Source organism: Leptomonas pyrrhocoris, assembly GCF_001293395.1.
Source record: "Leptomonas pyrrhocoris isolate H10 chromosome Unknown, whole genome shotgun sequence".
Classification (NCBI taxonomy): domain Eukaryota; phylum Euglenozoa; class Kinetoplastea; order Trypanosomatida; family Trypanosomatidae; genus Leptomonas; species Leptomonas pyrrhocoris.
Genome location: NW_015438365.1, coordinates 431,551 through 457,641, shown reverse-complemented (window position 1 = coordinate 457,641; position 26,091 = coordinate 431,551). Strand labels below are relative to the sequence as shown.

The following is a 26,091-nucleotide window of genomic DNA, read 5'->3' as shown; positions in this document are numbered from 1 at the left end:
TGAACTTATAGAGAACTGCACGCACTCTGACAGTGTATTTCCTTCTTGTTTTTTTTTTTTCATTCTTGAGTCTGAGTTGTCGTTGATGCTTCCAACACACACACGCACAACGTACCCAATTGATTCACTTCTGTGCTGTCCTTTTTTTTCAATCATCTTACACGCCTCTCCTCGTAAGCTACGCGTTCAACCTCGTTGGCTCGTATCTTCTTTTTTGTACTCATATATATATATATATATATATATATGTACATTTATTTATTTACACAGTGGCTTCTTTTTCTTGTTTTTCCGCTGTTCTGACTGTACGCTAAGCGATTTTTTCAGCGTCTTTTTCCGTTCTTTTGCGTGAGCGATTGACAGCAGAGTTCAGCTCTGTTCTGATCGGTTCTGCGAAGAGCCGTTGCAGCACACAAGATAAAAAGAAAGAGAGCCTACCCGCAGAGGAGGAGAACTTGATAAAAGGGAAAAGTACACCTTCTTGCTGATCGAGTTATGGTGCGCGTGTAATTCTTGTTGCTGCTCTCGTTATTATTTTTGCCTCTCTGTTTATCGCGCACCCCGTTCAATATTCGCTGTTTTCTTTTGCTGGTTTCTTCTTTCATTCACCACAATCTCCTTTTTTTTGCATGTGCCTTTCTTACCATTGTACGCGTTAAACGGAATTTGCTTGTATATCCCTATCGAGCGGACGTGTTTTTATTATTATTTCGTTTTAGTCTCCCTTTCGTTTTTCCCCCATCAGCTTGTCCCACGTGGCTTCCTGACAACTGAATTTGCCTGTGCTGGCGACGTTTGTTGATTGGTGCTGTTTGTACCCCACTGCTATCTGCACGTGCCGGTGCATTCTTCTCCTTTCTTTCATTTTGTGTGCTTTGCGTGGCGTGCTTGGCAGATCAAGTTCCGTTGGGGAAGAAAAAACATTGACGTAGAATCGAAGCGCCGGTCCGATAATGCTGGAGAGACAAGTTGCGGAGCTGCTCGCAAGGTACCTGAGCCGGTTCATCGAAGATGTGAACGCGGAGAAGCTCGAAGTCTCTTTGTGGTCGGGGCACGTTGTTCTCACTAACGTCCACCTGCGTTCGGATGTGCTGGCGCGCATCACAGCTTTGCTGCACGGTGAAGCGGCGGGCGCCGACAACGCCAGCGCCAACGGTGCTGCTGCAATGCAGGGCTCTTCTAGCTCTCCCGATGCCGCCGCAGCAGCGCAGAGTACCTCGTCGGTGCACATGCTGCTCGCCCCTTTTGCTGTTGTGAAAGGTGTTATTCGCCACCTCGTCATCCGCGTACCGTGGTCGTCGCTGGAGAGCGAACCGATTCACGTGCAGGTCAGCGGGGTAGAGCTGGTGCTCGGTCCGCTCCGGGCACGTCCCTTCGACGCGTGGGAGGAGCAAGAGCGCGAGGAGGCCGTCAAGCAACAGCAGCTGGCGCGTTACGAGGAGGAGCGGCAGCGTCGCTCGCACGAGCTGGCAAGTGTGTGGACAAGCCGCAGCTCCTCCGGGGCCTCAGCTGGTGGTGAAGCGTCGGAGAAAGGGAAGATGGCGGCAACTTCTGATGGTGCCACCGAAGATGCCAACGCGTCGTGGTTTTCGTGGATTTGGGACTTTGACCGCATTAGCCAGCTCGCGCTGCGGAACTTGTGCGTGACACTAAAGGACGTGTGTGCGCGCTACGAGTTCGACTACGAAGGCCTGCACCCGTCTCTCGCGAAGGCGTTCGCCTTCTTTGTACACGAGGTGCGGCTCACAACGGTCAATCAGGGGTTTCGGGAGACGTTCGTGAGCGAACTGCTCGCCCCGCTTTGCAAGCGTATTCTGCTCTCTGACATCATCGTCAGCGTACACACCATGCGCGTTCCTCAGCCATCCTCCACGGAGTCTCCCAGCGCACGAGCGAGCAGCTCGATGCGTTCTTCCTATTTCCCTTCCTCCGTGAAACTCTCGCGAGACGACGGTGGTGTCTCATCCTCTCCCGTACAAGATGACGACACCAGTGGATCTTCGTCCCCGCTATCTGTTACGCACGGTCAGAAGAGCGCGTACGAGACCTACCAGGACCAATGGGCCTTCTCGAAAGCAATACTAAAGATATCAAAAATGGAGCTGCAGGCCAAAATAGTGCCACCCGGCTGCACCTCGTTGCACCCCATTGTCGAAGACGCACCACCGCTCCCGGCGAGTTCGACAGAGCTCACTATTTCTGCCGTCGAGGGCGTGCAAGCTGAAGTCTGCTTTGGTGTTTTCCAGACGCTGGAGTCGTTATGGCGCAGCTACCACCAAAGCGTGGGCTGCGCGCGCTACCGCAGAAGACTGCATTTGTTAAGGGTGCAACGGCAGCAGCTGCCACAGCAGGAGCAGTCCGTGACAAGTGTGGACTCGAGTCCTGAGCGATACGCAAGCAAAAGCAGGGAGTCTTCTTCCCCTTTACTTTCGTCGGAGACGTCGACGTTGCGGCAGCTCACACGGCAGCGGTGGCAGTTTGCGCTGCGCTGCGTGTTGGACGACATCCAGAAGCAGCGGCAGACCTTCCACCGACACGATCGCAGCCACCGCGAGATCATTGAGGGGATGATGATGTTTTGTCAGGTGCGGCGGGCCTACTGCCAGTACTGGAAGCGCATGCAGGGTGTTCGCTGGGCGCTCCCGCTGAACGAGCTGGAGGAGAAGAAGTTGATGCTGATGGAGCGCCAGCTGTCATTGATGCAGGTGATTTTCCTTCGCTGCCTGTCCTATGCAGAGATGCTGCAAGAAGAAGACGGATATGCGCGACAGCGGGCCTTTATTGAGGAGGCGCGTCAACGCAGTCAAAAAGGTGTGCGTGGCAGCAGAAAGCAGAAGGCAGACGGGAGAGGAGGCACCGGCTTGTGGGGTTGGTTCACGAAAGCGGTGATTTCAGTACCGGAGAAGGACGATCCAAGTATCGCCTCCGTGAGCGACGCGCACTGCGAAACACTTCCAATGGCCGTGTCGCCCGGCTTACAAGTGCCGTCGCTTACGGATTTGGTGAGGGTAGAGTGGGAGCTGGGTGAACGGTACACCTCGCCCCATCGCGCGCCGCTCGTGCAGCCTTGTGTGCCGCAACACTTTCTGCCCAAGGCGACGAAGGGCAACTCCGTGTACTTCACCTTGCGTTGTATTGCGGACACCGTGACGGTGCGTGTGGCTCCGACTTATTGGCCACTCGTGCACGACAGCAGCGTTCCTCCGCCGCCGCTGAACACTCCGCTGCGTCGCATTGAACAGCAATTCTGTGGGCATCTTTCCTCGGTGGAAGTGTTTTTCACCACTGTTCCCGACGAGCGCCCAGACAAAGCTTCTTGGTCCTTCTTTGTCGGGTCTGCGAGGTTTTTCTTTGATGGTGTGCTGCGCTCCATGCTGCTGCGATCGAAAGAGGCGCCAGAGGAAGACTTCATCGTTGTAAAGCAAAACGCTAGCCACACCCACGTTGGTGTGTGGATAGCACCGCAGCTCATCATTTGCCAACCACTGCACGAGTGGCGCTGGTGGGGTATGGAGGTGGCTGCCTTTGTGGAGTGGTTCATGGCGCTGCAGCGGACTTTCTACGCAGCGTCACCGCCCGCTCGTCCTGACACCACCTCTTCAGTGCTGGAAGAATTCCCGGTCGGCCCTCACTTTGCTGCCCCGAGCGGGCGAGCCTCGAGGCCGATGTCGGTGCAGACAACACCCACCCCGCGCCACTCGTCCCAAACCTCTCACGACGCAGTGCCGTCTCGCGAGTCGCCACTGACACGGTTGCTGACGCCCTTGATCTGGAACATCACGATTCGGGCGACAGACGTGTGCATCCCGCTCTCTGGCCGCGACATCGATGACACGGATGCGGATATCATCCGCCTTCCGCCCTCTGAGTTTCCGTCACTGCTCGTTACAGACTCCATGAGCACCGCCGTCCCGGCGAGGGAGGGTTCACTGGATGGCGGCACTCATAAGCTGTCCTTCGCAGCGGAGGCGAATGCGGGGGCTGAAAGCGAACTGGAAGCGCTGTCGCACGGCGCCACCACACGCGGAGGTGCGCTGCACGTCTTTCTCTACGCCGATGAGTCAGGTGGGGATAAGGAAGGTGGGGGCGAGGAGGACCAGGCAGCGGCCATTTCTGGGTCCTTCGTGACGAGTCCGGCCGGCAGCTTCGCCTCCACGAAACCGGTGCGATGTTTTCTCAACAACGACGCGTGTTTGGTGCTTTCCATTTCTACCACCCGTCTTGTCACGGCGAAATCGGCACAAAGGCGGCGAAGGGGAGGTGGGAATGAGTACTACCTCTGCATCGGCGACCCCGACAGGGCAGTGCGGCTCTTCTGTCAAAAGAAGCTCTCCTCGACGACACTCGCGACAAATCGTCATTTGGAGTTGATGTCGTTTGCCGCAGGGGAGGTGCTGCTAAACTCGGAGGAGCTGTCTGTCGTCTTTAATCAAGGCATCGACTTTGTGGTGGAGCCGGATGCGTTTGCGGTGCTGAATGACGGATTATTGAAGCCGGCGGTGTTCGTCGCGAGCGACCCCTACGCGCGGCAGGCGCAGGCACTCGTCGAAGAACTGCACGTTCTTAATGCCAAAGACAATGGAAAGCCTAGCCATTTCCCACTGCACGATGCGCATCAACTCCCTCCACTCTCGTGGAAGCTCTCAACTCCCGGCTGCATGGAGGTCACACGGCAAGACAACGAGACTGGCCAAACCGATACTGACGCCTCGCCTGCGATGGTGGTGGTACGTGAGTTCCCTGCTGACTGTACGCGACACATCCTGGCTGCCGCCATCGCCACCCTGCCGAAGGAAGCACGCGAAGGCACCATCAAGGACGGCGAGGAGGAAATAGCGGCTAGCGTTCGCAACGGAGTGCACAACGCCGCATGGGAGAGTCGCATTGCGGGTCCGTCGCGTGGTCCCTTTGGCGGACGTACCTTGGCGCTTGGCATCAGCGTCGCGCGTTTGCTGGTGCGGTCCGCCTACGATGAGGATGTGGCGGAGGTCGTGCTGGTCGCGCCGGAAGAGGTGCCCGCTGCGACGGCGTCGTACCGCGGTGCGTTGGCCGCTCTCGGTGCACAGGAGCCACGCGCGTTGGAGCTTGTCTGGGACCCCTTGTCCCAACAGCACCCCGCGGGTCACGATGGGCTCCCTGCTGGGCTGCCGTTCCCGCAAGGGGGCCCAAAAGGATGCCCGGCGTTTCTCCTCTCTGTTCCCGATGTGACGATGACCACTGCGGCAGGGCAAAAGCTACTCACTGTTGAGCAGCTGACCGTCGTGCAGGCGGCGACGGCGCTACCTGGCGCTGCTGAAAATGTCGCGGTAACGGTGGAGATGGCATCCGTGTGCTTTCACATGGTGCTCGTGAATTTGATGGAAATAGCAGTGGGCACCTTTTACGCGTTAAAGCTCCTCGCTACGCCTCAACGCACAACCGGGAGTGAAATGCAACGAGACGCATCCGAAGGCGTCTCTTCTGTCGCGCAACCGCAGCAGGACGCCACCGCACTCGAACCCTCCTCGTTGATATTATCGGTGGAGGTGCGGTCAATCCATCTGCAGGCGCCTCTGACGAAGAGTGACGTCCAGTGTGCACCGTACGTGGAGGTCAACGCACGTCTTGAGAGTTTTAACGCTTTATTTGAGCCTGCCCTGGAGGAAGGAGATCAGAAAAATGAAGAACGGGGGCGTCGCCTTCACATTCAGTTCGAGGTGCCGGATGCCGTGCAGCTGGTCGACTACTTCGGAGGCGATCCGGAGACGTGTAGTTTGGTGACGGCACTTCCGTGGACTGCACATCAAGGAAGGGACAGCACGGCGGACCACCCGCTGCGTTGTGCAGTAGACTTTGCGGTGCCTGCGACTCTACGCGTCAAGGGCATCGAACCCGCAACGCCGGCGGCGACTACCACAACCTGTAACGTGGATTTGAGAGGCGGCGCCATTCACGCGTACTTTCCACTTCTGTACCTCTTCGTCGATATGCTGGCACACGATGAGCGCATCCAGAAGCTGAAACGGCTGCCATCGTCTCCTCTTTTCCAGCACGGGTTCACCTCGCTGTCGCACGAGCGAGTACAGCGGAGGACAAACAGCACTGCTTTCTCTACCGTCAGCACCCCGGAAAGCCACTCGCCGATGCTCCAAACTACGGCCGCCGTGGCTTCTCCTTCTACACCTTCATCTGGCCGGCTCGAAATCGCAGCGACTCTGTCGGATGTCGACGTGTTTCTCGCCACGGACGCAGGCGTGCCCGTTGACACCAGCAACCCCGATACGTTCTGTGTCGTGCGGATTAGTGAGATGAAAGGCGGCATGGTGCGAACAGCTGCTCACTCGGCGGACCCCACCATCTGCACCCCGCTGCGGATGCGGGCCTACCTTGACACCGTGACGTTGTACCTTGTGGACTTGATGGCGGCGGAGCCAAAGAACGTGCGTCTGCCAAACCTCAAAGTGCGCGTCGACGCGGGCGTGCTGCTGGTGCCGAAGGAGACGCTGACAGGATACACGTACCGGAGAAGCAACGAGACGGACGTGACAGTGATCGTTGGCCTGCATCCTCCTGCTACCACCACCGAGGCGACTGCCTCACAGCACAGTAACAGCGCTGGTAAGGGGACGACAATGCCTGAAGGACGGAGCGCTGCGGCACCGTCCGGCGAGACCATCACCACGACGGCCGGGGTGTCGATGGAGCTCGGTGTCTATCAATTCCGCTCCCTCGTCCGTTTTATCATCCACAACGTCGCCCAGGCACCGGTGGCGGCAGCGCAGCGATGCAAAGAGCGGGACGTGTACGAAGAGGCAGCCCATTCTCTGCTCCACCACAGACGGTGCTCGCTGCATCCCCGGCAGCCGGCATCAAACTCGATGGAGGACGTGTCGAGGGAAACACCGCCGCCTCCGCCTGCCGCCGCCCCCGCGACCTCTGCTGCTCTCACACTGCTCGTTACACTCCCCCCGGCGTCGCTGACGGTGCAGGAGGGGGATCCAGCGCCAGCATCCGCGCTGGAAAGCACCAACGACGTCGGGACTGGCAGCGAAAGCATCTCGTATGAGTTCACCCTCCGACAAGGGGCACAGTTTTACTCCGCGTCCGGCGGCCAGTGGTCGAATTCACCGGTGAAAAACGGCCAAATCAGCGGGCTGGAGCTAAAGGCGCACGAAGACAGCGTGTACACCAGCGCATCCGTCGCCCGTTCGTCTTGTGGACACGTGCGGTCTCTTCTCACGGCAGACTTGGTCGGGGTGGCCCTTGTGGAAGGGAGTTCGTCCTCCGTACTGTCCGCGTCTCGTTCACAGGGGCAAGAGGTGGACGGAGAGGCGGTCGGCGTCAGCAGCGTCAACACACCGTTCCTGCGTATCGCCGCGGCGGTGCGCAACACCACCGTGCGTGTCCCGCATGTGCGATGGTGGTTGCGACTCTACTCGCTCTTCGCTGACTCTGCGGGGCCCACGCCGCGGGGTTCTGCACCGGACATCGTGCCGCCTGCGGCGCTTTCCCAGCACGACTCCCTTGCGGATGTTGGACAGCCTAGTCCTCCGCAGTTTCGTGACAGCGCGAGCAGCCAGCAAAGCAGCGTCTTGTTTGGTCCGCGTGGCGGCAATCGTGCGGGCTACCCAGATGGGGAGCAGGCCGACTGGGTGGCAGGGGGTCACCCCCGCCCCCTCACGGCCTCGCAAAGTTCTCGCTGGCTTTACGGCTTTGTGGAACTGTCACAGACGCAGGTGATGTTAGGTGAGTGTGACAGGGGGCAGCAGCAGCAGCAGCCGTGGTGCTGCCTTCGTATACCCGACGCGCGTCTCACGGTGGCGCCCGCGACGTTGCCTCAGAGTGCGGGTGTCAGCCGGGTGTACGACGAGTTCACCTTGGACGTTGCTCGGTGTCCGGAGTTGCTCCTGCGCGCCGCCGACATGGCGGCTGCGGAGAGGAGTACCACCGGCTTTAAAGTGGTGTACGTGTCCGTGTTGAAGCTGCAACCAACTGCGCCAGCAGCGCGTGAAGCGGAGGGCAATGCGACGGGCGCCTTTTCTGGGTCTTCGTGCATCAAGGTGCAACTTATTCGATCGCCTCATTCCCACCTCATTACCAAATTGCGCTACGGTTGTTGCTACCGCATGACAGACCTGGCGCTGCATCGCACTTGTGCTTTGCAGGTGCAGTTGAAAGGGCTTCTGTTGAACGTCCCAGCCAACGAGCTCTTTGGCTTTGCGCAGGAGCTGTTGCGACAGTCGGCAGAGGTTGGCACGCTTTTAACCCCCGAAAACGGCCCGCCGCGGCTTGCGTCTTTCCATTCTGCCGGTCCGGCTCGCACCTACACTGGCGTCGAGGCGCAGCTGACCAATGTGGGAGTTGTTGTCTCGTCCGAGTCGCCGCCCTCGCCGTCGGAAGGGCCGGTAACATCACAACCGCATCACAACAATGAAGGCGGTTCTCCCTGGTGCGGTGTGACTGTCACTTCTCTCCGACTGACCACCGATGTGGAGTTGGAGAATGTCCTGACGAATACAGGGGATCCAGCGACGCTGATGGACGATGCCCTTGCGGCTGGGTGGCGGATGCGGGTGTGGCATCTCGTATCCCGCATCACGCTGCGTGGGGTGGTACTGGCGGGTCATCACGGCGTGGATGTGCAATGGAAGATGCCGGTTGTGGAGTTGGGCGTGTCCCAGCCGCTGCCTCGGACGGTGCTGTGCGTGCGAAGCAACCGTTACCCCGACGCGGGGAAGGACGAGTTAAGTCAGCAGGACGGCGAGATTTCTTCGTCGCTGCTGCGGCAGCGCAGCGCAACGGACTTTTTTCACGTGGAACCGACGGCGGCGACCGTGTGCAGTGAGTTGAACAACCACCTCCTCACACGCGCGTCGATTGAAGTGGGCGAGGCGGGGAAAAAAGCCAGCGATGCAACGCCGGAGAAGGACGTCGGCGTGACGGCGGTGCCGCCGGTGGTGATTTCTGTCGATACCGTCTACACGCTGAGTCGCAGCGTCGCGCACCTGCTGACGCTGTGGCGGGCGGCGGAGCAGCGTCAATTAGCACTTGCGTCGCCGAGGGCTGGCGTGGTGGTTACTGAAGAGAAACCGTCGAACGCCACTTCAAGGCCGGCTCTTTTACGTCGGGACGAATCACTTGGTCCGATAATGTGGTACGAGGTGAAGCTCTCTATGTGTGGGAGACGTGTACATCTCGTGTCCAACCTCCCCGTAGACGCCCTGCATGGAGCCGCACGTCACTGCTTCATGGCCATCGCGGTAGAGGACGCCATCACTTTCCAGGTGGACCGCGTCCCACACGATGACGAGCTCGTCTACGCATCGCCACGCGGCAATGAAGAACTGGACAGAGACCGAAGCATGACGAGCAGCGATGCAGCAGAAGCCGCAGGGTCCGCGGTCGTGCACGAGCAATATCGTGTGCGCGTTGGCACCGTGCGTGTATGCGACGGCACCGGCAATCTGATTTGTCTCCTCACGAGTCAAGGAAGTAGCCGCGGGGCGACGTGTGATTCGCACGCCTTAACGGCGGAGTATGCGCGGAGTGAGCGGGCTATGAGTGTTTTTGCGGAGCACCTCTTACTCACTGCGAGCCCGGTCACAGCGACCTTTGCGGTGGAGTGGTGCCGAGCCTATCAGGCATGGAGCCAACTGTGGTTACAGGCGGTCCGATCAGCGGAGCCACACGAGAGACGTTGCAGCGGAAAGGATATGGGAAAGGAAAACTTTTTCACCGCGTCCTCCTTCGCGGATGTGCTGGTAGATGTGTGCCAGGTGGACGTGTTGCTGGCGCCTGCAGGGTATTTGGCTATCAAGCGTTCACAGCTCAGTCGTTCTCTCTGCGCTCAAGAAGGACCGACAACTGCTGTGACCGGTGTGAACGAAGTTCAAGTGGTGCGGTGCGACGCGGTTTCGTTGTTCTCCACATCCGCCGTCGGGTGCCAGTATCGTCGGCATGAATGCGCGCCTGTACTACTCGCCTGTGTAACGGCACCGCTGCTGCGCCGCACGCGCGTCTCGGGGACATCGGCGACAGTCTGTCGTGTGCCGAGCGTGTCCCTCTTCAACCGTGACCGCTTTAGCTGGGCACTCTGCACAATGCGGGTGACACTGATCGTGCGATCCGCGACCGTCTTGTGGTCATCAACGCAAATCGCAGATTTCGCATCGCAGCCACCGCCGGCAGCCGAAGGGGAGGTCCAACGGGAAGCACAAAAAGGCGTCGACGCAGAGGTGGTGACTTCCTTGGCTGAGCCATCTACCTACCAGCTCATTGTCGAAAAGGCCGAAGTGCTTTGCTTTGCACCACACGACGAACACGCCAACGCGGCTCCCGCGTTGCACCTACGAGCAGAACAGGTGGACGTGACGGCGCCGGCGATCGTCGCGGCCAGCACATCGTCCTCTGCCACAGAGTCTCTCAAGAGCGAAATGTCCGCACAGGGCAAGCTCTCCGCTACCTATCGTTGTTCTTCCCGTGCGACGGCTCTACCGCTGCTGGAGGAAACAGAGGTAACGCTCACCGTGCACACTGGTGTTGCACCGCAGAGGACGGCGTCGCAGGTGGCGGTGTTAGAGATCCAGCTTTGTGTGGCAGAGAAAGGCTTGCAACTGCGTGTGCCGGCAAATGAAGACCTCGAGTGTGTTGTAGGGGCGCTGTGCTTGGTGGTCGGCCAGCACGTGCCCCGCCGCTCACCGACAGCCGTAGCGCTACAGCCTTCCACGGGGAGCACGGTAGTGGAGTGCCATGGAGGCACTAGCGGTGGGGAAGATGTACCTGATGCGGGTAAGAAGGGAAAGGAGCAGCAGCTGTGGTGCTTGTCCGTCAACGTTCCTCGCTTTTCGTGCGACGTCATATTGAACCCTAGCGGGCAACGACTCGCCGCTGTTGACGTGGGCCACATTTACGGGCGATTCAAACCACGCGCGCTAGGACAGCGGCCGTACGTCGAACTGCGCGTGGCTGAGCTTACTGGTGAGACAGACATCACGGAAATGGAGACTTCAAGTGAGTCGGTGGCAGCAGCAGCACGTTTTATGTCCATGAAGCCGCTGGCCAGCGCCCCCAAGCAATCGGCACCGACTTCGTACCTCTCTGAGTGGGATGCAGCGTCAACAGACATGCAGCAATACGCGCTCTTTCTTGTGCAAAGGTCACTCCCCCTCTCGCATGAGGACTGGGAGCGCCGCAGCTCAGAGTTGTGCAGTTGTAGCGACGAGGCATCGGCACTCACAGCTCGCGTTCACGCCTTCCACACGCACGTCTCTCTGACTTTGCTGCGAGCGCTCGCCAGCGACGTGCTGAAGCCGGTGGTGGGCGGGGTCAGATCGGCGTCCATCACCGACGAAATTGGCGCCGTGGTGAACTCCTTCCATTCCACTGTGCTGCGGGTGCTTCAGCCGAATACGCCGCTGCCGCCTCCCGACGAGCTCGAGCGCCACGCTGCTCTCGTGCGGGTGGTGGAGGTCACGAGCGATTGGACGCTCACGCACGACCTTGTGCTCGGCGGGTCAACGGACGGCTGCAATCTTCAACTGCACTTTTGCAATACCGCACCGCACAACGTGATCACCGTGCGTGGCAGCACCGCGGCTGCTGGACAAGACGAGGTGGTGGTCCATCTGTCGTGCTGTGCATGCGTCAATGGTGATCAGTGTCCTGCAATACGTGTCGACCCCGATGTGACAGTGAAGTTTGAAAACGTGGTGGTGGTAGTGGATGGCTTCGGCGGACCGCAGGGGCTCCTGCCGAGCACCTTCGTGGTGTTGGGAGAGCGGGCCCTCTGCGTGTTCCCGCCCACGCGGCAAAGGTCGCGGCTGTCGTTGCTGTCACCACATCTGCTCCAGTCCGAGCATCCCGCTGAGAACGCGTTGCCGAACACGGAGGCGGAGGGCCGTGACCAGGAGAGAGCCGCTGCAGCAGCATCAGCCCAAATCACTCCGCCGTGGTTTGCCACCTCCATCTATTCGCTCGACGTGAAGGTGGACTTTGACACGTCGCTTGCCGCGCAGCGGCGACGTCTGCAGGCGGTAGGGACGTGGCAGCTGCAGTACCGTTTCGAAGACAAGCGCAAGGGTAAACAAATGATTCGGACTGAGCGTGAGGGCGGGGCTACCCTGACGCTGCAGCGGTGCGCCAACGAGTCTTGCATCCTGACCCGCACACCCGTCGCCTTTTCGGCACGCCTTGGCGATGCGAACGAAGAGCATCGCCGATTGCAGATCGCGTTTGACATGGGGGCGACGGCGTGGCAGCTTCCGCTGGGTCACGCGCAGCTGCTCGTGCGTTCTGTCACGAGCATCATCAACGCCTTCACACACACACCGTCCGCGGGCGCTACGCCGTCCATTGCGGTGGCGGCACCGCCTGGCAAGCGTTCCGGCCCAACGACAGAGTGGGAGCCACCAACCTCCTTGGACACGCAGAAGAATACAAAAGGCAGTGCATCATCGTCGTTTGTCACACCGCCCACCCCACTCGACGTTGAATGCAGTGTGCCCTTGTGCACCCTCTGCTTCACCGACGACTTTCAGCTGCCGCTCGCGGCCTGCAACGTGGAGAATTTCTCCTTGAAGTGCGCAGCGGATATGCAGTTTCGCGACGCCGTCGTGAGCGCCACAGCGTCACTGTCCCTAATCGACCACCTGGAGCGTTGTAGCTTCCCAAACGGTGGTCACATCCGAAAGAGCGGTGGCAGCACTGCACGGGTGCTCTTCGCGGCAAAACCGTCTATGGCTCTCGTGTGGACGCGCTTCAGCAGCGATAGCCGTTCTCTCTCGCTCTCCGTCAGCGTGGAGGACGTTGTGACGACGCTGCCGATCACAACAGCCCTCCGCGTGCTTCGCTGTGCTCGATCAGACGTAGAGTCCGGCACACGCGCCTTCTGGAATGACTCCGGCGTCGAGCTCGCCGTTTGCGCCGCAGGCACGTGCACAAGCGCACCTGGACAAAGCACGGATCTCAGCGGGAATGGCCGTCACTCCCAGTGGCGTGTGCCGGCGTCGCCTTCAGAAAGAGCCATCATCACCGGAATCCCTTCCGCCGTTGCGGAATTGACGGTGACTTCGCCGAATCCTTCCGACGGTGCTATCTCGCCAGCTTTGTCGACCGACCGATGCGACAGTCTACATCCCGGCGAGTCCCTCGGAGTAAGGCTGGATCTGCGGCGGCTGAGAGACGACACGGTGCATCGCCTGCGTTTGACGGGCTACGTGTCTCCCTTTGGAGCGCTGGATGTGGTGGTGCGGAAGTCCGTGTGTGGCGGCATTGCTGTGGTACACCTGGCGTCGACGGTAGAGTTGACGAACGCCTTCTACCCATTGGACGGTTTAGTCGACGGCGCAGCCGTGGTGTTGCGAGCTTCTTCGTCTTTCTCCAGCGACGTGCCTGCCTTTGTCGTTGCGCCGCGCTCTACTCGTTTTATCCCGCTACCCGTGCTACGCGATCGGTTTGCGCTTGAGATGGGTGGGTGCGTGTACGCCGCGCAGGCGAAGTTCGTGACCTGGGCCATGGTCGCGGATGCAATGACGGTGATGGCCGATCAAATCGTGACGAGCGCCGCAACCGCCGATGCTTATGCGTCTGCGGCAAGGTTGCGGAAGCTGGGTGTTGACGCCGAAAAGGATGCGGACGATGGTGGCAGCGGCAATGGCCACCGGGGTGCGCTATCCGGGGGGCGGCAAGCGCAGGTGGTGGACTCCTCAACGATTTCCTTTCCTGTGATGCTACGTCCGCCGCATTCTCACGTGACGAGTTCGACGGCGACGGGGACGTCGCTGACGGAAGAGGAGAGCGAAGCTGCGAATCGCGCTGCGCCGCCACTGCTCAATCGGGTCGTGCAGCTCACGTGGAGGCGTCACCGCAGTCAGCCTCAATCGCAACTACTTTCTTCCGACTGTCTCCCTCCGTGCGAGTACGCCGTTACGGTGGAACCGGTGTGGACGTTGTGGAACTGCACCGGCTGCCGTTTACGGTTGCACCTGTGCCTCCCCGCCAAGGGAAACGCCGTCAGCCAGAAGTCAGCGGTCAAACAACACGACGAGGGCGAAGAAAAGTCGTCGGCACGCGCAGCGGCCACGAATGTCTCGGCGCAGGACACTGAAGGCGACGGCAACGTCATCGGCGCCGCTGTTGTCGAGAACGGGATGTGCTTCCAGTGGATGCCCGCGTCGCTGCAACACTTGGAGGCGAACGTCGCCGCGTTCTTCCAGCTCGAGTCACCGTGTACGTCGTCATCGTCGCAGTGGTGGTCCGCCGCGGCTCCGCTGTTTCTTAAAGAGTCTCCACCGTCGTACATTCGCCTGCAGCAGAACGCCACACACACGCAAGGCGCGGTATCCTTGGAGCGCCGCGGTAGCTCCGTCGTTGTAGTGCGCTGTGCGGCACTCCTGCGTTCGAACATGACCCAGACAGTTTACCTGCGCGATGCCTCTAGGCCAATGCCGCTGTTGGGGACGGACGCGCAGGGGCGGCTAAACCCCCAGCAATTGCTTCCTCTGTTCTTCTCTGAGTACGTGACGACGCTGGCGCCGAATGCCAAACGTGTCGGCTTCACCGTGCGCGACACGCCGCTGCGGGCAACGACTGCAGACGGGAAGGAAGAAACGGACCCGTACTACCTCACCACTCCGATTGCCGCCACCGTGCTCTCTGCTGATGAGCGTGGGGACTGCACCGTCTTCTACTCCGTGTCTGCTGCCGAAGACGCAGGGACCGAATTCGTCACGTCCGCCGTGACTTCGGAGACGTTGCCGGGCACGTCCCTTTGGCGTCCAGCGGCGGCAGCGGCCCTGCAACTGCGGTATCTGTGCTGTGTCCGCAACGCCGATCCCCACCGCACGTTGTGCGTGCGGCCCTACGTGCGAGCGGGCGACACACCGGTTGGGGCCATCGAAGAAATCCGCATCCCTCCAGCGGAGGTACGGGAGCTGCGGCGATTCGCTGCGCACACGGTCGAACCGGAGGTGCAGTTCTGCTACGGCGGGAAGGATGCCGCGCCGACGCCTGCGCACCTGTGGTCACCGCCGGTCAAACTTCTCTCGTTGGCGACGTCGACGCTGCCGCTTGTGCTGAAGCACGTTTGTGCGCCGCCAGCGCCCACCACGGAGCCGTGCGCCGATGCCTTCTGTCTCTTTTCGGCACCTCGTGGCGGACATGAACCGCCCTTCTCCACGAGAGAGCACTGCCGCTGTCTCGAACTGCAGTCCAGCACCGCTGATGGACGTCTGTGCGTGTCGGTCAGCCTGCGTGCCGTACCACCGCTCCGCATTGTGAATCGACTGAACACCACCCTGCAGTTTACACAAACGTTAGCGAAGGGCAACAAGTCCGCGTCCCCCGCGTCGTCGCCATCGGCAGTGCGTGTGTCAGCGAACGCCGTCTCTACGGCGTTGTGCTCGCACACCGCCCCGCCGTGGAGCTACGTCGTCGCCGCCGAGTCGAACAGCTTCGGCTGCTGGGAGGTGCCCACGTTGGAGTTCCAGGGCGTGCGCATCACGTTGCATTCGAACCGGCACAAAGGCTTCACCGCCAGCGTCGACGTGGATCTGCTGAAGTGCGCCGCCGCCCCTTCTGCCGGGTTGCGGGTGGGTCAGACTGACGCCTATGTCTACGTGAATCTCGATCACGTCACGCATCAGTTCACCGTCACCGTTGTCGCCACCCGCCAGCTGGAGAGTCACATGCTGTGCCAGCCACGCCGTCTGACGCAGCTGGAGGTCTTTGTGCCGCGCTGCACGATGTACCTGTCTGCGGTGACTGTGCCCATGACAGGGCATTTCTCCGGCACAAGCGTCATCGCACGCAGCGCACGTGGCCGACTGCGCACGCGAGCCCGCGGGGAGGGTACTACGGCATTGACGGTGCCGTCTACCGCGACGGACGAAGACGTGGTCGCGCTTCTGCGGCAGCTGGAGGTGGATGTGGTGTGTGTGCGCATCGTGGGCGTCTACGGCAGTGCTACAGTGACGGAGCGCCGCATGCTGGGCAGTGCGTCGGTCGGCATTGTCGAGGTGCTGGACGCAACAACGCCGCAGGCCGTGTATCCGGTGGTGTTCCGCATGAGTTCCAAGACAGCGCAAAATATCGAAGGCCATCCATCTTCCGAGGATCCGACAGCCGCGAGAAGCGATCCTTCGACGACGGCGACGGCAAGCGTCGGTATTCATGGCGGTGACAGCACGTCCTCCCTGTCCTCCTCGACGATTACGGCGGCCACGGCTGCTACGGTGCCGCGTTTCAAAGACCCTTCGTGGTGCAACGTCGAGGTGCAACTTGCCCGGCCGGATGTTGGTGCCGGCGGAACCGTCATGTTGCCTCTGCAGCTGCTGCGCATTACCGTCCCACCCATGACACTCCACCTGCACGATGAATTCCTGTTCACCGTACGGACTTGTGCGGAGAGCGTTCGCGAAGAGTTGAATTCTCGGCTTTCAACGGCATCATCCTGCGGCAGTGCGCAGTTCACCCGCGCCACGGCCTCTGTCAAACGGACGACAGGTGATCTTCCTTGTGCAGCGCCGCAAACGGTCCCGTCCCGTAGCAGCACGCGAAGGGTGTACAACGTTTTCCTCTACCAGCTGCACGTCTCCGCGATTGCGACGGAGGTCACGTACACGCGCTCTGGCGATCGCTGCTACAACCCTTTCCGCAACCTCGGGGTTTTGCCCGCGCACCTCATCCCCTCGATAGAGGGAGTCGACATCAAGCTGAAAGAGGTGAAGCTCGCGAACGTGGAGCTGCTGTCTGCCACCTCTTTTGCTACGGTTGTGCAGTCGTTTGTGTGGCCGCTGTACCGCACACAGCTGCTGCTGCAAAGCTATAAAGTTGTCGGCTCGCTCGACGCCCTCGGCAACCCTCGTGCGCTGCTCGGGAGCTGGTCGCGTGGGGTGTGGGACTTGGTGACGAACTCTTCCGGTAAAAGCCGCTGGGCCGGCACGCGTGATTTCTTGCGCACGACCACTTCGTCCACGCTGCACTCCGTTTCCGCGCTGGCGCGGAGCATCGGCAATTTGACGGGCGGGTCCTCAACGGCGGCTACCTCGGCGTCAGTAGCAGCGAACGGTGGTAGCGCAGGTAGCATTACAGGAGGAGACGGGCTGCTACCCTCTTCCGACCAACGTCGCGGTCTTTTAGGCGAAGTCTTCGCCGAAGTGAGCGGCGGCGTGGTGGATGCCGTAGCGAAGCCGATCCGTGGTGCGCGCGAGGGCGGCGTAAACGGTTTTCTCCTCGGTGTGGCGTCGGGTATGGTGGGGCTCGTCGGACGTCCCGTGTTTGGCTTTTTCCGTGGGGTCGGCGTCACCTCCCAGTTCTACGCGCGTCTCCTGGACGGGCAGACGACGTTGACGGATGAGGAGGCGCGACGGCTGGCGCTGGGGCGCAACTACCGTCTCTCAGCCGCCCCAACCGACTCCCAAGACATCAAGGCCGACGCAGAAGGCTCTCTTACCGTTACTGCTGTTACTGCTGTTGTCGCCGATCGCTGTGATGTGCGGCTGGCGAGTTTGGCATTTGAGCGGATGATGTCGGCTGTTCCGCGGTGGCGTCGCAGCAGTGAAAGTCACGTGCGCGCCGCCGTTGCACGAGCGGGGGTGCAGAACGCCGCCCTCTTTCTTCCGTACTCCACCATCAGCGCTTTCTTCACGCCGGAGGAATTTGCAACCTCCCTTCCCACGTCCCTCACGGCGGCGCTGACGGCAAAGCTGCTCGCCGCCCTTACCCACACGCAGAGAAGCGGCAACGCCGGTGGCGGTGAAGAAGCAGCAGACAAGGGCGCTACGCTGAAACGACTTGCGCGGGAGTGTGACCGCGCGTCGCACATCAGGGCCTCCCTCGGTGTGCCGGCGCTACACAAGTACGTCGCGGACGACGTCTTCGTTCGTGTGTGCTCGCTGGACGAGATTGTCGAATCGGTGACAGCGACCGGCATTCAGGCGAATTACGTGATTCTGCTTTCCAAAGCTGTGAATGCAGCGGGAGAGGAATTGTTCATGCCCTAACAATGATGAGAGAGCGAATTGCAACCGTCTGCTTAACATTCATATGCGTGTAGTTCTTGTTTTCCGAACGTGAATTCGCTATAGTGACTTCGCACTTTGTTGTTCCTTTTGTCGCTGCTGCGTTGCTGCCGCCGTGTTTGTTCCCCTTTCTTTTTGTCTCACAAACAGTCGTCAGTTGCGGCCCCAGCGCTGCTTAAAACCAACGCAGAAGAATTGCGCCATCAGATTCCACTCAGCATACGTGCCATGAAAAGGTCTTCTTGTATTACCGCTGTTGTTGCAAGCAACAGTCTCTGTCTCCCGCTGGCAAAAATCAAAAGTATCCAGCGAAGCTTCATGAATGGATAATACCACTCGTACTATTTTTTTTTTTTCGTTCGACGAGGAAGGCACTGGGGTGCCTCGAATGTTTCGTGGATCGAGCTTTCTTGCCTACCCTCTCTCTCTCTTTCTCTCTGTGTCTGCTGTTCCTTCTCATCACCGCACCTGTGTTCCTCTGCCTCTCTTGCCTGGTTGCCACAACAGATCTACACGCAAATCAACTTTTCTTTTCGATCATTTCGTCTCGAGCGCAGCAAGTTAATTGTAACTTCTTCAGTATTACCTTCTTATTTTTTCCACCATGTCCACCCTGAAGGAAGTCAACGGCCGCCTGGCCGCTCAGCCTTTCGTGTCCGGCTTCTCCGCTAGCTCCGAGGATGCCCGCATCTTTGAGGAGATGTTCGGCAGCAACAAGAACGTGGTCCAGTGGGTTGCCCGCATGGCGTCCTACTACCAGGCGGAGCGCGACGAGCTCCTGAAGGGCGAGTGTGCGAAGACTTCCGAGCCCGCCAAGAAGGCCGCCGCGCACGCCCCTAAGGCTGCCGCCGCTGCTGCGGAGGACGACGACGACATCGACCTGTTCGGTGAGACGACGGAGGAGGAGGCAGCCGCGCTGGAGGCAAAGAAGAAGGCGGACGCAGAGAAGAAGAAGGCGAAGAAGGACGTGATTGCGAAGTCGTCGATTCTGTTCGACGTGAAGGCGTGGGACGACACGGTGGACCTGGAGGCGCTGGCGCAGAAGCTGCACGCGATCAAGCGCGACGGTCTGATCTGGGGCGACCACAAGCTCGTGCCGGTCGCGTTCGGCGTGAAGAAGCTGCAGCAGCTGATCGTGATCGAGGACGACAAGGTCTCCGGCGACGACCTGGAGGACATGATCACCGGCTTCACGGATGAGGTGCAGTCCATGGACATCGTCGCCTGGAACAAGATTTAAGAAGCAACGCTGCTTTGTCGCCTTGGTGAGTTCTTCTTTTTCCATCACCACCTCGATTCTTCTTCTTTTTTCTTGGTCGTTGTTGTTTGCCTCCACGAGCGCAACGCGTGCCTTATTATTATTAGTGATGCTGTTCTGTGTGTTATTTCTCGTCCTCTGTCCTCTCCCAAACACCATCAACAACAGAAGAGAAAAAACGAATGCCTATATACGGTGTTCAGCACGCACGATCGTTGGTGGTGGTGTTAACGTAAGCGCATATGCGTGTAGGTATGCGTGCACGCTGCAGACACAACCTCCTGAAGAGAGGAAAGAATAACGAAAGTAAAAGGTGGAACACTGGCGTTGTTTTCTTGTCTTTTCCTATCTGCACGAAGAATGAAGGGCTTATCGGGTGACATGTCTGTGTGAGTGTGATTCTGTGGAATAGTAGAGAGCGCGGTGCATGAAGCACAAAGGATAGCAAGAGAACGTGAAGCGCAACGTAGCGCGTGATGGAGGAAAACATCCACGAACGTATTCGCAGCACGGAGTGTGACACCCTTCTTTTCTACTTTCCGCTACGCTGACACACACACACGCAAGTGCGAATGTTATCGCTGATGCCATTCTCTTCTTTATAAAATGTTAAATCTAACGCTCCGTTGATGGCGCTAAAAAGTGAAAAAACAAAATGGTTTTATTATCAACAGTAGCCGAGACAAAAGAAGATGAAGAAAGGAAATTTGATAGCTGAGAATGGAACTGTGCGACCTCACTGCCGTCCGCGTGTGACGCCACACCGTCTGCGCGAGTTTGTGTGCTCACAACGCCGTTGACAGCACGAGTGAAGTGACGAGGAACGGAAAGGGGAAGGAAAAATGCCATTGGCCTCCTCACCAGTGCGCACATCCAACCGGAGCCTTCTTTCCCTGTCTGCTAGATGCGTGCACTAGTGGTGGGCCGTCGCACTCTCCGTCTTTCTGCGCAGGGACTCTCTGTTTCTTGAACGCCGGTGGATGATTTCCAATGCAATAACTTCAAAAGGAGCCAAACAAACGAGCAATCAAGGGCTCTTTTCCAATGGCTAACACCCATTATTTTACACCTCGGTTTTTTTGGTAAAGGCAGGCGAACGGTGCGCTTCATTGCTCATACCCGCGGTTTCTCCCCTGACCATCTTCCTTGGTTTCTCTTTTGGTGTGGAAAGAGTTGTGGGTACGCATGCAGTCACTGCGAAGTGCGTGGAATCTGTGAGCAGGCAAGCAAAAAGAACCCCATTTTTTTTCTCGAGTTGAGCTCCGTCGTGACGAGGTAGTGGGCGTCTCAATGAACAACGTGTGCTTTTGTTTTCTTCCGTTTCACTGCGAACGTGCCTTTCCACTCTCTCTCTTTTTCTTTCCCCGTTTTGTTTCTGTCTTCCGCTGCTCATCTTTCGCGTTTCAGAAATCATGCGCTCTACAGCGCGACGCGTTGCGCAGGGCACGGTGCTCGGACAGGCACTGCACTCCGCGACTCCTCGAACGACAACATATGCCGTTCTCCGGCCTTCGATAGTGTCGCGATGCAATGCAGCGTCCTCGCCGTCTCTTTCTGCTGCCGCCATCGCCACCGCACGGCGCCGCTACACCATCGCCACCCGACCACTGCGACAGTCGTGGAACAGTAACCGAGTGCGGCCGTGGATGTGTGGCAAGAAAGAGTGCCGCACAGTGAACAAAGCCGTCGCGATGCAGTGTGAGGCGTGTGGGACGGCGCAGCCGGTGCGGCAACGCTGGAAGTGCGTTGACTGCGGCACGGCCAACTTCGCTGGGGTAAAGCAGTGCAAGCAGTGCAAGGCTCCGTCCGAGCGGAGCAAGGCGTTTTGGATGTGCGCCGATTGCGGCGAGAACAACCGCATTGACGAGCTAGAGGACAACAGCATTTGCGGGTTTTGTGGCTACGACATGGCCCCACGCACGGCGGCCCAAGAGGAAGCGTTGCGCCGCACCCACGAAGCAGCCGCCGCGCTGCGGCAGCAACAGGAGAACTACGACTCTGTCACGTACAAAGACGCCGACGACCAGTTTGCCGACCCACTTGAAGGGGCGCAGAACCTCGATCCGTCATTGCGCGCGCCGCAACCGTCCTTCGTTACGGTGAACAGCGGCTTCGCTAGTCAAGGTCTGGGCAGCGACGGCGACAGTGGCTTTGCCAACGGTAGCGACAGCGGCGGAGGTAGCGGCTTCGGTAGGCAGCGTTTAAAGATCCCAAAGGTGGGGCCCTACACCCTGGCTGATCAGAATACCGCCACCCGGCACTCCTCTATTCATCGCCGGAGCAGACGTAGCTCAGCCGCGAAGGCAGTGTTCGACGCGTCACACGATCCGGTCGGTCCGCCAGGTTTTGATTGGATGTGCAGAGCCGCCAGCTGCGGACACATCAATCCGGGTGATGAAGAAAACTGCCTGCAGTGCGGGTTGCACGTTAAACCGAATGAGTGGGAGTGCCTCCTGTGCGGTGCCATGAACCACCTCAGTCGCTCGCGCTGCTTCCACTGTCACACGACGATCCCGGTGTGCTGGACGTGCACGGGCTGCAATACGGCAACGAGCATCTACGATAAGGTCTGCCGCAGCTGCGGGCTGGAGCGTCCACTGACGGAGCCGAAGCATCTGCGGGAGATTGATGCCGACGACGACTACCGGAGAGCCGGCGTCACGGCACAGAAGGATGGGCGGCGTGGTGAGTGGTACTGTCCGGGCTGTCACCAACTCAACTTTTCTCGACGCTCCGAGTGTTTTCAGTGCGGCACGGCGCGACCTGCGGCAGGCACCACCGCCGGGGAGGAAGATCCTTTTGCGATGACGGGCTGGGGTGCTGGTGCCACCGCCCTGGACCAATCTGCCGCGCCGAGGGCGCCGCTGCACAACAACTGGATCTGCACGCACTGCCAGGCAAGCAACTTCCGTACGCGGCACGACTGCTGGAAGTGTGGCCGTGCGTCGCAGAACCAAAATGAGTGGTCGAATGAGACGATCGCGCCGCAGTTCGAGCACGAGGGCTTCCAAACCGGCGCAGATGACAAACCCGCGGAGGGGCAGATGAACGAGCAGTGGAAGGTGGACAAGGACAAGTGGACTTGTGCGAAGTGCTACGCGCAAAACTTCAAGAACCGCCCGGAATGCTATCGATGCGGCGCGAGCAAGACGACTGTGATGGCACCACGCCGCACCAAGGCGCGCCGACCGGTGAAGCTGTAAAGGAGGAGCGCCAGGCACGAGGAGGCATGGGGTAGTAGAAGCGCGTTCGAGCAGCTTCGTTGCATAGACGTGCGTTCGTGCCAAAGAGCGCACTTTCGGTGTTGGGTGAGGTGACGAATGTGTTGTTTTCTTTCCCATTGCTTGGGAATGTTTCGATCTTCACAACAGAGGCGACTGGTTAGTATGATTTGCTGCTATGGCTTGTTGTCATTGCAAAAGATTCAAGAGTGTGGACATGTTTGTTTGAGATGAGGAGGACCGAAGAACTGACCTTTTGTGTTTCTTTCTTCGGGGTGTTTTCCTTTGAATGCCGGCGTACTTCTATTGCGGCTGTCTGCGTTGTTATCTATTTCCCAGGCGTTGTCCTAATTGCCTGTGTCAGTTCGTGAAATTGCCTGGGGTGTTGATCCATTCGTTTACATCTACGTAAAGGAAGGAAAAACGACAGACTACAGTGACGGTAGTAGCGATACGCACCTTGTTCGTATTCCATCTCCGTGACACGGAGGCGCGTATATACATCCGTATTTTTTGAATTGCTGCCTTCTTGAGGCAAAGGAATGAGCGGCCCAAGAAATTCTACCTGCTCTTCTCTTTGTTGTTGTTCTGATGTGTGTGCTTGGGTGTGTTTGTTGGCTGTCATAAAGATGCTAAGTGATATATTTCCTTTTTTTTTTCACAAAATGGCGCTGGGTGTCGCACCAGCATCCCTCTCTCAAGTCGCATCACCACAGCAACTATTCCCACCACCCCCTTTTGTTGTTGTTGTTGTTGTTGTTGCTCAACTTCTCCCTAGCGCATATCTAGCTGACAGGCCCTTCGGTTATTAACCGCCCCGACGCATCGGCGTGTACGTATTGAGAGGGGCTCCCGGTGGAACTATGAGAGCTTTCCCCTTCGTGATGCGAGGTGCCATCGCACCACCGACAGCGCGCTTCTTCTGCGGAGTAACGCGGCGGCGTCGAGCAAATTTGGTTGATGGTGTCTCTCTGCACCTACCACCCCAGCGAGAAGCCCATCGCGTGCGCGGGCAACGATCGCTTTCAAGTCTGTCTACCACAGACGATGACGACATGCTGGTGCGCATGCTGGTGCAAGATGCTTTCCACCCACCCGCGAAGGACAGTGCATCTTCGATACGGAGCACCGGCCTTACGCCGCCGAAAGAAATACCAGATGCGGTCGACGGGCAGCGCGAGGAAGACGGAAAGGAGACATCGACTCTTGACGCGCATGCGGAGGCCGACGACCGCAGCCAAACCCCCGCTGCTCCACCGCCAGACGAGGATGGTGTGAGAATACCAGACACTGTACCGACATCGACAGAAAGCCATTTCAACGGTCTTAGCCCCACTACCTCCTCTGCGGCAGCGAACGCCGAGGCTTCATGTGAAGCAACGGAACAGGGTCAGCACAGCACCGCCACCGACGCTCGCCGCCTTCACGCCACGGCGGAGCCTTTTGCAACTGTTCGACGAAAAGCGTCCCCGACGTCCACAGCGGCGCGCTCTGCGGCTTCCTCCCTTGGCGATGAGGATCAGCTGGAATGGATGTGTCTGAAATGCCAGACCTATAACTCTCTGTCAAGCAGCAAAGAATCGTGCCGGAACTGCGGTGCACCCGCGGCCGCGTCGCACCGAAGCACAAACCCGCCGGTTCGCCACGTCGCACTCATGCCGCCGATGTGGATGTGTACGCACTGTGCCCATTTGAACACCACCGCTTCAACACCTCCGCCAAACGCTACGCCTCGTGCGCAGCGCAGCAAATTCATGTGTGACAGCTGCGGAAACCCATTTACCGGCGTGCAGACGTGGACGTGCCCGCAATGCGACCATGTGTGTCCGCGAGCCGCAACGCAATGCCCCACGTGTTTTTCGCAAAGACCGGTGCAGTGGACGTGTCGGGCATGCAGACACGCCATGAACAGCGTCTTCTCTCTTCGCTGCCGGCAGTGTAAGGTAGAGCGCCCAACGCGCTACTCGAACGCGCTCGTCCGCTGTGCCTTTTGCCGCGACTGGAACGACGCTCGCTGGGAGCTGTGTGCGACCTGCATGGCCCCCACAACTGTCATGTTTGAGGAGGTGGCACCAGCTTCGCGCAGCAGCGGAGAAGAGGAAGCGCGAGACCATCTCAAGGATCTGCGCGAGCGATGGAAGCACGTAGTGGACCCGTTAGTGCGGGATTCAAAAGGACTCTTGCACTCGAAGACGGTTGAGGGCGCCCGTCAATGTTCGCCGTCGAGTCTGCCAGAGAATGCCGCACGCGATGGGGATGCCAAATTGCAGCACGCCTCCGTTTCGATCGCCGCGCGTACAACCACGGCAATCCCACCTCGGCGCAAGCGCACACCGGTGCCGCTGCTGGACAGAGCGTGGTGGTGCTCCACCTGCAACGTCCCACAGCGGCGAAACGCGAGTTTCTGCGACATATGTCTTCAATCTCGCGACCACGTTCAACGACTCCAGCGGGAGCAGGAGGAGAAGTGGAAGGCAGAGCGACTGGCCAGTCCCGCAGCCCCCGGTACGACGGCTGCAGAAAACCGCTCCGTCATCCCCGCCATCGCGGATGGTGACTGGCGTTGTCCGTACTGCTGCTCGATGCACAGTGTGGAGGAGCACCAGTGCTGTGGACATCAACGCGAGGTGCCACCAGGCTACTGGTTGTGCAGCCAGTGCGGCAGCACCAATCGTCAAGACCGTGTGGCGTGCCTGGGCTGCGGACAGGCGCAGGAGCGCGTGTGCGCCTGGACGTGTGTGGAGTGCAGTCACAAGAATGCAGGAGAAGCTCTTATTTGCGGACAGTGCGGTATCCCACGTCAAGGGGTTGAGCACAGCGTTGCTACCGGTGCTGAAGTGACCACGGGCGACGGTACGGCGAGCACTGCTGCGCGCGCTGGGGACGCTGCTCCCACGCGTATTGTGTGCCCCGTGTGTGCGGCACCGAACTGGGCGGAGCGGTTGGCTTGCTACCGCTGCCGCGCGCGTCTGCACAACTTCGAGTGGACCTGCCAGGCTTGCGGGCACGGCCATCACGATCGTCAGGCGACTCGATGCACAAACTGCAAGGCGTTTCGCACCTTCGACTTGAGTGAGGAGGTGTGGGTCTGCGAGGTCTGTTCCACGACGGTGTACTCGGGTGGCGAGCTGCCGGTGCGAACGCAGTGCCCTAAATGCCAGGCGGCGCGGGCGGCCACTACACTTCACTTCCCTGCGAGGTGGCAGTGCCCTTGTGGGGTGTACAACCGCGCGCGCATCTCTGCCTGTCCGGAGTGCGGCACGCGGCGCCGGCTGCCGTCGCTCCACACCGTTCTCAGCTGCCCCCACTGCTTCCGCGACACAATTCTCAACGTGAAGGAGGTGTGCGAGCACTGCAATGAGTCTCTGAGCGACTGCTTCGAGGATTACGAGAGCCGGATCCGGGCAGACGGCATAACGCGCAGCCTACGTGATAGCCGCCATGAGGCCGGCGACACAGAGGACGGAGAAGATGCCGAGGTTGCCACGGTTCTCGATGGCTCGACGCAGTAAGTTGAGGAGTGGCGTCTCGGTGGGCCGTAGAGCGACCTCTGCGGCGGTTTTTCCTTCTTTTTTTTTTGTTGTGTGTGTTCACATATCTTCTTCTCCCTTTGTGA

The 26,091-nt window shown here is 59.4% G+C and overlaps 4 protein-coding genes across 4 annotated transcripts; all 4 read left to right on the top strand.

Moving 5' to 3' along the window:
- Positions 1 to 1,166: 1,166 nt before the first annotated feature.
- Positions 1,167 to 17,978, top strand: ABB37_05069 (hypothetical protein; the record flags this gene model as incomplete). Its single annotated transcript, XM_015802977.1, has 1 exon — positions 1,167 to 17,978. One exon carries the CDS (start codon positions 1,167 to 1,169, stop codon positions 17,976 to 17,978), a length of 16,812 nt encoding a protein of 5,603 aa, XP_015658493.1.
- A 524-nt stretch (positions 17,979 to 18,502) lies between these two features.
- Positions 18,503 to 19,236, top strand: ABB37_05068 (putative mitochondrial translation elongation factor 1-beta; the record flags this gene model as incomplete). Its single annotated transcript, XM_015802976.1, has 1 exon — positions 18,503 to 19,236. Exon 1 carries the CDS (start codon positions 18,601 to 18,603, stop codon positions 19,234 to 19,236), a length of 636 nt encoding a protein of 211 aa, XP_015658492.1. The 5' UTR covers positions 18,503 to 18,600.
- Positions 19,237 to 20,660: 1,424 nt separating this feature from the next.
- On the top strand, positions 20,661 to 22,457 carry ABB37_05067 (putative mitochondrial hypothetical protein; the record flags this gene model as incomplete). The annotated part of the gene is made up of 1 exon (XM_015802975.1): positions 20,661 to 22,457. The coding sequence occupies exon 1, from the start codon at positions 20,667 to 20,669 to the stop codon at positions 22,455 to 22,457; it is 1,791 nt and encodes a 596-aa protein (XP_015658491.1). The 5' UTR covers positions 20,661 to 20,666.
- A 1,550-nt stretch (positions 22,458 to 24,007) lies between these two features.
- ABB37_05066 (putative mitochondrial putative RanGDP binding protein) lies at positions 24,008 to 25,987 on the top strand (the record flags this gene model as incomplete). Its single annotated transcript, XM_015802974.1, has 1 exon — positions 24,008 to 25,987. One exon carries the CDS (start codon positions 24,008 to 24,010, stop codon positions 25,985 to 25,987), a length of 1,980 nt encoding a protein of 659 aa, XP_015658490.1.
- Between the last annotated feature and the right edge of the window lie 104 nt (positions 25,988 to 26,091).